The 11,261-nt window shown below is 38.5% G+C and overlaps 2 protein-coding genes across 4 annotated transcripts; both read left to right on the forward strand.

Annotated features, from left to right (window-relative positions):
* The first annotated feature begins 643 nt into the window (after positions 1-643).
* LOC139106802 (oxysterol-binding protein-related protein 2) lies at positions 644-5,262 on the forward strand. The gene is made up of 9 exons (XM_070663780.1): positions 644-780; positions 1,024-1,225; positions 1,314-1,423; positions 1,540-1,698; positions 1,800-2,000; positions 2,116-2,305; positions 2,415-2,531; positions 2,719-2,936; positions 3,041-5,262. Exons 1-9 carry the CDS (start codon positions 749-751, stop codon positions 3,141-3,143), a joined length of 1,332 nt encoding a protein of 443 aa, XP_070519881.1. The 5' UTR covers positions 644-748; the 3' UTR covers positions 3,144-5,262.
* Positions 5,263-5,450: 188 nt separating this feature from the next.
* On the forward strand, positions 5,451-10,927 carry LOC139106803 (tumor protein D54). 3 transcript variants are annotated; one of them, XM_070663781.1, is made up of 7 exons: positions 5,451-5,704; positions 6,870-8,325; positions 8,676-8,803; positions 8,863-9,011; positions 9,458-9,517; positions 10,066-10,228; positions 10,362-10,927. In XM_070663781.1, exons 2-7 carry the CDS (start codon positions 7,887-7,889, stop codon positions 10,497-10,499), a joined length of 1,077 nt encoding a protein of 358 aa, XP_070519882.1. In that variant the 5' UTR covers positions 5,451-5,704; positions 6,870-7,886; the 3' UTR covers positions 10,500-10,927. The 3 variants fall into 3 exon arrangements, with proteins under 3 accessions (XP_070519882.1, XP_070519883.1, XP_070519884.1); XM_070663782.1 differs by lacking the exon at positions 9,458-9,517 and having other exon boundaries at positions 5,455-5,704; XM_070663783.1 differs by lacking the exon at positions 6,870-8,325 and having other exon boundaries at positions 5,462-5,704.
* The last annotated feature ends 334 nt before the right edge of the window (positions 10,928-11,261 follow it).

The raw sequence follows: 11,261 nt of genomic DNA on the forward strand, positions 1-11,261 counted from the left end.
TGCCATACGATCGCAGCATCCCTCGCGAGTGACGTTAATCGCGGCTTCGAAGCTGATCGGAACAATTATCGGGATGTCGCCGAGATAGCGAGACAAAGTTCCATCTCTTTGGAGAACCGGACGGTCCATTACCGTGTCTCCCTCTTCCCCTCCTTCCCTCTCGTTCCACTTCCGGAAGATCGAAAGGTCTCTCCCATCCAAAGATCCTGCAATATTCACGACTCCAAAAATTAAACTGTTCGAATACTATCTCTGGGTGGAAAAACAAATTTTCCAAGGAGTATAGTTGATAGTCGTAATTATACGTTCGTAAGAGAGCTTAAATATATTTACCTGTTTGGAAATCTGAGGACCGGCTTCTTCTACTTTCTAAGTAATTCGACAAGTTAAAGATTTTTAACTAGAGCTTAGAATTTAATTGACCAATTTGACTTGGAACTTTCGATTTTTTGGTCAAATCTGGAGAACTAAAAATATCTCGAAGCGCGCGTCACTGATTCGCTAAGTTGCCAGTTATTTGCTTAAAGAATTTGACAAATCTCGTGACGCTTTCAAGGACTCTCGACCTCTTTATAACAGAAAAGATGTGGTTCAACGAATTGAACTGTCACGTATCTTGAAATAAATAGTAAATCTTCATTAATCACTGGTCAATGTTAGTGGAAATCGAAGTATTGACTTACGTGAACGACAAATTGAAAGCTCCTGCCGCCGTCGGGACGCTCGATACATACGTGAGACCCTTACAATGGCCAACGAAAATATATCGAGACACTACAGGTTAGTAGTAAATTATTAATTTCGATATATGTTTAAATTAACTAATTTATAAGTATTACTCGAATCCTTCGAACAGTAGCTTTTTTTAATCCGCGTCAAAACCTGCAAATGTATTTGATTAATATACAAAAATTTAATATTTTTCTACTTATACAAATTAATTGTTATTAATTATACTATAAATTAAAAAACAATTTTTTTTTTTTTACCCAAATCTTACCAAAAGGTATTTTGCTTTTCAAGAACATCGTTACCAGTTCCTGGCCACTCCGAAGTAAATCTCTGCTCAATGACGCTCCAGCTGGGCAAAGACATCAGCAAGACCAGCATGCCGGTCATCTTCAACGAACCTCTTTCTTTCCTGCAGCGCGTTGCGGAATACATGGAATACGCCGTGCTGCTCAAACACGCAGCTCAGCAAGAATCGCCGGTCTCCAGACTTCAAGTGCGTGAGAAATTACCTTTGGAATTTTATACGGGTGATAAATCAATAACCCGACGCTATTAATAAACGAAATTAATTGATTACGCAGTACGTTGCTGCATTCGCTGTGAGTGCCCTCGCTTCGAACTGGGAGCGATTTGGAAAACCGTTCAACCCCATTTTGGGCGAGACATACGAACTGCAACGCGAAGATTTCCGGTAATTAAATCGCTTGGCGAAATGTATTTCTTCATTACTGCATTTTATCGTTAATTTATTCTCACCTTTTTTTTTATGTGTCAAAGTATTAATTTTTCTCTTCGAATTCTTTCCAGGATAATATGCGAACAGGTCTCGCATCATCCGCCAGTATCAGCGTTTTACGCTGACAGCGAAGATTTCATTTTCCACGGCAGCATCCATCCAAAATTAAAATTTTGGGGAAAGTCACTAGAAGTGCATCCGAAAGGAGTTGTCACTGTTGAATTGCCCAAGTCAGTTTATAATTACAATCACAGTTAGCTTAATTTATTAAATATTTTCTTTTGAAATTTGAATCTTTTTAAAAAAATTCTTAACGATTGTGCGTAAATAGATGGAAGGAGTCTTACACTTGGCAAAACGTCAATTGTATTCTTCACAATGTTTTGGTGGGCCAATTATGGATGGAACAATCAGGTCCTCTAGAAATCAGGCAGCACGGAGGAGACAACTTGAAGGCTAAGCTCTGTTTTATCAAAAGCACCTTGAACGGAAAGGATGTCCATCGCGTCGAAGGGTTCATAACAAATCAAGAGTAAATTTCAATTAATAATAAGTCAATTAAATAAATCGAGAATGCAAAAAAAAATATTTAAAACGATATACCTTGCTGGTTTTTTTTTTTTTTTAATATTTCTTAATTTTTTTAGGCACAGAAAATTACTTTTTCTTTACGGCCAGTGGACAGAGATTTTACGATCTTGCGAGCCCTCGTTGTACGAAGAAACATTGGAAAAGATTAAATTGGAAGCCAAAAGTCCGCAAGGTAGCCCGGGACACAAAAAGGTCTTGGCGAAACTCCACAGTCTTAAAGTCGGAGCCTTTAAGCCTCTGCACCAGGTATAACAGTCTTCGCTAAAGAAAAGATGCATTTCTTTGAGATGATTCCTTTAATATAACTATATCTTGTAAAATAAATATTATGTAAAATATTCTCACCTATTCACAGGATGCAATAGAGGAACCTTTTGGCAGTTCGGTCCTTGATGACATTCCGATTGTGGACGAAATTCCAGGATCTATTACACTCTGGAAAGCCACGCCACGACCTAGCAACAGTTCGGATGTTAGTCAACTCGAATTATGTCGATTATTTTAATTTTTTGTGGAAAAAAGTTTCTCTTTTTATTCAAGTTTTAAAAACACGACATTTGATATTCTTTATTATAAGAATTTTTTAGTTTTAATATTAATATTATTGTAATTATTTTTTGTTTTGTCAACTTGATAAAAATTAATGGCGTGATCCACAGTATTATCAATTCACGACGTTTGCGATGTCATTAAACGAGCTGGAGCCCGAGATGGAAGAAGGCTTATGCCCGACTGACTCCAGATTGAGACCAGACATTCGCAAACTGGAGAACGGCGACCAGGATGGAGCTGCGTCGGAGAAAACTAGACTCGAGGAAAAGCAAAGGAATTCCCGTAAAGCACGCAAGCAGAAGAAAGGAAACGAATACGTTCCTAGGTACGATTAATTATTTTTTCGTTGCGGTATTTAATAAATAAAAAATTAAAAATTAATAATGCGGTGTTTAGAATACGATTAATGACTTAAAAATATGTGTATAGGTGGTTCCAATCTGGCACGAACCCTTATACGGGCCAGGAAGATTGGATATATCTGGGAGGATATTGGGACCGTAATTACACCGATGTCGAGGACATCTTTTAATAAAGACGGGGCTCATTAGCTTCCATTAACCTGATCGACGCCCGCGAGGATCGGCAACCGGGCGTCGTTAGTGCAAAATTACAAATAAATTGCCTAAGAGAACAGGTGCGTAGACCGGTAATAGACGCCATTAGAGATCGATGTCTTTGTGTAAAGTAATTAAAAATGCAAATCTTGTGCGTGCGAGATTCTCCGAGCGTAAAATTGGAACTCAACGAGCTGCTGGGAGCTGACTCCCACGCTCCTCGACGAAAGAAAAGAGCGAATCGAAAATATAAATGAATATTAATCGAAAGTCAATCACGTAAAATCGGGATTCGCGGCTTTCGAACGTTCAGTTATATCATCGGTCCGCGCTGTTTGTCTCTATTTTTATAAGAGGCCAAGTTGGACGGGAAGGCGACTCTCTCATAGTATCCCTGCTTGAAGAAGTCAGTAAGAGACGGTGACGATTAATTTGAACTTTACCTAGGGTGTTCTTAAGGCGACCATTTCAGGGACAACTATATTTCTATGTGATTTCATCGTGCAAGTTATCGTTTTAGGACCTCTCAGCCATCATGAGTATTTATTATCCACGTACTTATTAAACGCTTTTCTATCAGTCTGTCAATTTGATCAAATTACGTTTCGAAATCGATTTGAGAATCGGATTTACAATTAGTTCTACCCAAGAGTATTCTTGTATATTTATATCAAAACTATATACGTAATAGACTAAGAAAAAAAAAAAAAAAACTCGGATCTTACTGAGCCACTGGAAATGTAATTAATTGAATTTAAATAATTTTTTTTAGCAGTAAAAACAAGATAGTGAAAGATAGAAGACTTATCCACGTCAAATAAAAGGATTTGACATTGCGAGACCAAAAGTTGTATCCATTTTTTTTTTCTGTACGGTTCTGTCGGACTCTTTGAGCAGGAATGTCTTAGATTTTCATGTAAATATATCTAACGACTGTATAATATCTGTACCAAAAGTTAGACGGGCCGAACGATCTTTCGCGGCAGCTTTATGCCAATCAAGCAATAATTATTTACCGTAAACCTTGTCCGTTCGACGTTACTTTTAATTTTTAATTTAAAAAAAAAAAACGCCGAATTTTAGCCACTGCAAGTTGGTAAAAAAAAAAAAGAAACAGCGAGATTCCGGGATCCGCAAATTTTAGTGCCAAGGATTCTAAAGTTCACGCAAGGATTTGAAAAGTGAAACTTCGGGAAGAGGCTAAAAGCTAGTTAAAAAGCGCAAAGAATCCAGTACACGTATATTTGCTGAATAAACTGCATTGTTGCTTCCAGATAATTGTATTTTTTGCGCGAATAGACGCTTCCTAGAGTGTAAGCTTTCGGACGAATATGTTGCGTGTCATGTGTGCATTAATGAGCTTAATTTCGAAAGGACAATAATTTGGTATTCTCGTAGAGTCGAGAGCATATTTAAAATGGTAAAAAAAAGAGTAAATATTATAAATTCAAAACCATGGAGAACAAGCCACACAATGTTTCTGTAACCAATCGATCAATTGCGATCCCTTTCTCGCAAAAAGTATAGTATTTGAGAAACGCAAGCTTAAAAAAGTGGAAGGAAAGAAATAAGAGAAAAGAAAAAAAAAAAAAAATAAGGAAAAGAATGAAGGAAGAAATAGAGAAAGAAGAATGCAGCTTTTTTTACCGTGTCAGTGTGTAAGTTCGGAGCTGGGACGTTTGTTGAATGGCATTCTTAGAATTCGGTTCAAAGCCGAACCTTCGAATTATTATTTTATCGGTCCGTTGAGCTGAGCGGCTTGATAACTTGCGGCTGATAAGCGGGATCGCGTAGCCTCCGAGTATACGAGCGGCAATCGCGAACAAGTTCGGGATGATTAATATTATACATATCTGACACTTGATAGAGTTTCTATGCTTCCACAGGGAAACGGCGACGCAAATCTGCATTTATATCACGAGCGTATTTGCGGTGATAACCACCTCCCGCGTCACCTCTGGACCTTATTATTGTTAAAAATCGCGCACATAGCTTGTAGGAACTCGTTGTCTTTACGTTGCATAGATCAAGCCGATGTAACTGTACTGTAAATAGACGACAGACATATTAGAAATAAATGTTGATAAAAAAGAATGCCCGCTTCGGTGTTCCTTTTGCAGCTTTAATTAAAGCTTCGACGATCTCTGTAGAAGTCACCGCTAATATAAAAAAAGGTACAAATTTCTAATCACCTATTAAATTGCAAAACAGTAAATTTTTTAGTTGATGTATTTTTGCATAATAAAAAATACACTTTACCCACTAAGCTGCAGAAATTTTGCGCGAGGCTCGCTAGATGGTGGTCTGCGCGATCGCGTTTCCAAGATGGCCGCCGCCGCTCGATCAGTTCGCCGTCAGGACGGAACCGCAACCGATTGATTATACCACGAAGAACGTATGTTACTCTCCGCACTCCGGTGAACTGATTTGTGACGCCGGTCACAGCACGCCGATCTCTTCCGCACGGTCGACGGGAATCGCCGTTTCTCCCCAGCTACGTGCCGCGAGTCCATCGAGATGAGCAACGTGCCAACAGGTGAGATCATCGACTTCGTTGTCCGTGCTTCGATCTGATCGGAATACTTCCGAGTTCACGGTTCGCACGACCGAGCGCAGAGCGTGTCACTAATTCGTGAAAATCGACTAGGAAATGACCGCTCGAGGACACTCCGATGATTGTAATCCGATCGGGTTGTAACCTAAGTTCATGTGCAACCCGTTATCTTGACGTTTCCGACGAAGACCTTGTGAACTCGCGCCTTCGTGTGCGTGTGTTTACGCGCCACGTATATGCGTTACCGGCGGCTTGCCACGAATTCCGGTATTCGTCGCACTTTTTGCGTCGTACTTATACATCTATTGGCGCGCTAATTTTGCGCTCTTACAACGAAGATTTTATCGTAATTTGGATAACGAGGCGACCTCGGTATGCAAACATTCGATAAACTTATCGGACCTTTCGGTTTCCGAGGAAACTTAGTATCTGAATGAATTGGCCTCTAAATAAAATAATACCGCTTATCGCGGCACGTTTTTTACGTACGTATTAATTTAGCGATTACTTTTGGTAAGATTTTTGCAGGGTATAGGTGAGAAGAAATGTGGAGGAAGCGACCGACACGAATACGTTTTATGCGGGTACAGCTGCACTGGCGAAGGTCAATTTCCTATATTCCGTTTTTAAGTTATTTCTATTTTTTTGGAATGAATATAATTAATTAAAAATTGGTAAAGTTATAAAATTAAAAAATAGATTGCATTAGTTATACTTTGCACGTTTTTATTTTTTTTTTAAGATATCAAGAAGAGAAAGGTAGCTTTCTTTTTGTTGAACTTAGTTATTGCCTTTAAACTAGTTGTGTTTATTTTTTTTTTATATATTTTTTTATCTGGAGTTTGAATTGAACGCGACATACAATCGCTTTTAACAGCGAAATACATATCTAAAACACGTACATACACTAGTGCGGGCAGGAATCCGCTGTGGAATCGATAAACCGGTTCGCCGAAGGTTTCCGTGAAGTTCCAGGAACTTTTGTTATACCTACATCTTTGCCGCGCTTTCGTCATTGATCGCGGAAAAACGAGCGGTGCCAGAGAGGTCGATGTACCAATCGGAACGTCCGATCAGCTTGGTCTAGTTTTTCTCTTTCGTTATTTCACCTTACGAATATCTTTAGCCTATTTCTTTCTGCCCGCAGCTGGAACGAAACGAGCGGAAACACGCGAGGGAAATTAAGCCGTAAATGACCACGTGTAGGGGTAGTTTTGAGACACTTCTCTCGCTTCTCGCCTCTTCGTGGAGAACGAGTTGGGCACTGGATGTTAGCAGGAATTAGCGAGAGCCGCTTAATTAGCTTGCTAAGTCTTAGACAAATCTCACTTTGTGCGGCTGGACAGGAATATATACCATAGGGAAAGTAACTGCACTGTAAACGAGGATTAACTAACACTGGTAGCGTCGACAATAATTGGTATATATTTCTCTTTTCTAAACGAAGTTTGTCAAAGGTGTAACATGTGTTTAAATTTTTTTTTTTGAAATTTCTTTACTTTTTCCTCTTATTTTCTTTTTTTTAATTGTAGATTTCTAGTCTACGGGATCGTAATATCAGGTTCTATTTCTTGATGGAGAAGCAAGGTCACCTGTCCATTCCCTCCTTTCTTTTTCTTCTCCCTCTCTTCGGCCCCTACCTGGACACCTCTCGCTTCTTTGTTTTCCGTTGAAGTGGAGCGAGAGCGGCTATTCCTCGCTACTCCTCGCGATTTCTCGAAGACTCGGTAATGTCCTCACGACCGACCACGTCGGCGTTGTTCCCGAGTCACGCAGCTGTTAGTAGTCGTGTGCTCGGTGTGTCTCCACGCGTCACCGCACGTGGTCACGTTTTTATAATCACGCATGCACGGATTGCACGGCTATTAAATTATGCATCGCGACGTAGATGTGGGAAATCGATCCTTCTGAAAGGAAAGTTGATCGCGATTTAACTTGTTGTTCTCCACTTGTATAAGCTGCGTGATTAAACTGTGATAAACGTTGTATTTGCTAGTTCCTGCCGAGATTACGTGAGAAAAATCGTGTCTCTATAATTTCTAACAGTCCTTAATTTTTAATTTAATCGTGCTGAAACTTTATTCCTTCTGACGTGTCTTACAATTAGTAGAAAAAGAAAAAATTGAATTTTTGAGAAAGCTCTCACGTCTTCTGAAGAAGGATCATGAGAAACAATATGTCGAACTCCGAACAGTCTGTAGATCCAGAAGCTATCAAGTCGGACGGGAAAGTCTGCCAGGAGCATAAAGAGAACTGCCCGAGTGAGAACGAACGCGAATTCGAGTCGTTGGAATACGAGGAAGATGCGTATTACTCAAAGCTGACGACCACACCGAGCTTCGACGACATCGACGAACTGGGTGACGATGAAGTGGACGAACTGGTGGTCCACTGCTGGCGCGACTCCAATGGGGAGATCGACGAAATCGTCGTGGACGATGGCAATCTGCCTGCCGAGACGGAACTCCTGTCAGGAGAGTCACATAACGGCCGCAAGAAAAAGAAACGGCCGATCCGTGTGATCTTCCAGGATTTCTCCAAGCCGTATCTCGCCAAGATTAGCAGCAGTCAGAATTACAAAAAGTTCCTCGAGTTGATAAAAGGTGCTCGATGAAGAAAAGAGAAATTGTTATACCGTTTTTATATCTCGAACGCCGTTTGATTTTACTGAAACTGCAGAGCTGCGCGCATTCTTAAGCACTTTGATAAAATCAGCAAAATAATCGGAACCGTTTATTAGATGTTTAAACGATTTTTTATATGTTTTGTTTAAATTTATATATTAAATATTTATTATTATTGTTATAGAGTATATAAATATAATTTTACATATGTTATGTAGCAATCTTGATGTATTGCGATCTGCTTGCGAGGAAACTGATCCTCTGAGCAGTCGGCGTGACCGTCATGGTATCGTGTACTTTAATGTAGATTTTCTTACCTTTTGTTCCAGGAGAAGACGCTTCGCTTCACTCGGCCGGCTCTCTGTCGCCGTCGGATAGCATAGTAAACGAGCTTCAAGGACTCTCCTTAGAGGAGCAAGAGCAACAAAGAGCCGAATGGAGCGCTCAATTAGCAAAAGTACGTTTTAGAAATCTGAAAGAGTCGCAAGGAGAGAAAATAATAAATACTGATTTCAGGTTGAAGAGGAAATACAAACTTTAAGACACGTTCTCGCCAACAAGATTAAAACTTCCCAGGATCTGAAGAGGAAGCTTGGCATTAGCGTCTGGAAAGAGCTTACTGACGATGTTAATCAGGGAATCAAGAACGTGAAAGAAAGCCACGTGTATGTATCCCACTGCCTGTTCGCTTTCTTCGCATGTTTTCTTGGTCTGTACATATATTCTGTACATGTATATGCTATATATGCTCTGTGCACTCAGCTATATTTTATATACGTAAAGGAGAAGTGGATAAACCATAACGCGATCACTGCATCGGATATCAAATCACATATCAGATAAAATACTTTTATGTTCCGTGAAATATTGTATTGCCTGTTGAGATAATAGCGGTTTTAGAAAGGTAAATAATCTAGGTTTGGGAAATTTTGCATTTCCTCACTAATATTATTGTTTAGTTTTCATTAATTTTTGTCATTTTATTTTTCTTTCTACAAATCAACGACGGTAATCAGTCTTTTTATGTTAATATTCTATTCTTTCACTTTTACTTTTGGATACACGTAGAAGCATTGATTTTTTTTTCACTTTTGGTTGGGTTCTCATTCAGTTATCAGAACGTCGGCGAGACTTTCGGTCGCTTAACCAGGATTATCTCCGCGAACAGTTTGTAAGTACGCACACAGTGTTTGAATCCCTTTCCTTGTCCGTCGCGATTCATTTAAATCACAACATTTTTACTAAAAAAAAAATTATAGTTCTGCGGTTTTAGTAGCAATTTTTTTTTTATTAAAATGCAAAAATTGCAGGGATAAAAAGCTGCTTTTTGTGTTTATTAATGTTTTATGGTTTGGTTGTCTGTTTGATTAAATTATGATATTTTTAAAGAGAAGTCCACGCTTATAAATTGCAAAAAAATAAAATATTTAATTTTTAAATAAAATTATGAGGCCAAATTAATTTATACTTCTGGTGTATACGAAACTGCTTCTGACATCTTTATTAAAATTTCGCATATCACTGTCACAGTACAAAATATAGTTATTACATTCGCTTACGTTCAAAAGTTAACACAACACATACTAACTTTATACTTTACCTAAGAGCTTCGTGCCGATTAAAAATAAATTAACGTAGTTATTATTAAAAAATAATTTATATCAAAGGTCATACATTTTTTAATTTTAATAGTAATTATTTATTTTTATCTTACATTAGATACCAAAAGACAGAATCTGTTCTCAAGACTACAGCTGAGAAGACAACTAGTATTCTGGGTGGCTTTGGCAGCGGCATTTCCATGAAACTGGGTCAGATGCGCAATTCTGACAGCTTTAGATCACTAGAGGAAAGAGTTGGATCTGCCTGCGAGAACATCAAGGTTATTAGAATCGAATCGAATTAATTTTATTAAACAAGTACTTGTATTTTTTTAATAAATTACTTTATTATTTTTTTTTTAGATTTTAAACGCGTATATTTTGACATTTTAATATTTTATTTTTTTTCCACAGACAAAAGTCGTGCCTTCAAGGTCTGGCTCGACGCAAAGCTTCGACGAAGCTCTTCGAGAATCCGAAGCAATGAGACGCTCATCTGCGGCTCCGTTGGCCACTAGCCCGACCATTCCCGAGGATAAGATGCTGTCTTAGAGTCGAAAACCGCGAGATAAAGTGCTGATATTTCGCTATATTATAGCGTTTATTGCTGCGTTTGTCTATTACAATCGCTTTAACGAGCTAAATGGCGTATCCGTGCACACCTCGGGTGAATCATTCGATACTTCGCTCAATCGGGACTTTAGTCGCGTGAGCATGATCGTCCAAGTACTATTCTATTCTCTCTATCGAGTAAAAAATGTATATTTTTCTTGCACGTTATTCCCACGCCTTCCCCCTCGCAGGATCGGTCTTCGCCGGGCCGTCTTCGGGACATTTCAAACGCAATGTGTCCTATACGATTTTTATACTTGATAAAGAACGGTACTCAAGACGATCTGTTTTTCAAATGATGAAATGCCTTTTGAAATTTTTTTATAATTGTGATTTGTAAATACAATAAAATATATTTGGGGTTCGAATCAGAGGTAATTATTTATATGTACCGTGAGAGAAGTTAATTAATTTAATTTTGTATGATCAAATTGAAAAGAGAAAATTTATAACACGGTACCCCATTATTTTCACTGTTGCACGTTGTTATACAGTTGCCTTTTTTTCATATGGCGTCGTTGCGATTGTATTTAATTGTAACAGTTAGTTTAAATTTATATCGAGAAACACTTACACTTATCTCGTGCAAATATTTATCATTTTTTACATAAAATTTTGATTGCGTATTATCGGTGTCCTAAACTAATCTGCTAGAGCTGCCAAAAGCAAATATCGTAAACGATTTATGACGAATGACCCGTC

This window comes from Cardiocondyla obscurior, linkage group LG12, assembly GCF_019399895.1.
Source record: "Cardiocondyla obscurior isolate alpha-2009 linkage group LG12, Cobs3.1, whole genome shotgun sequence".
Classification (NCBI taxonomy): domain Eukaryota; kingdom Metazoa; phylum Arthropoda; class Insecta; order Hymenoptera; family Formicidae; genus Cardiocondyla; species Cardiocondyla obscurior.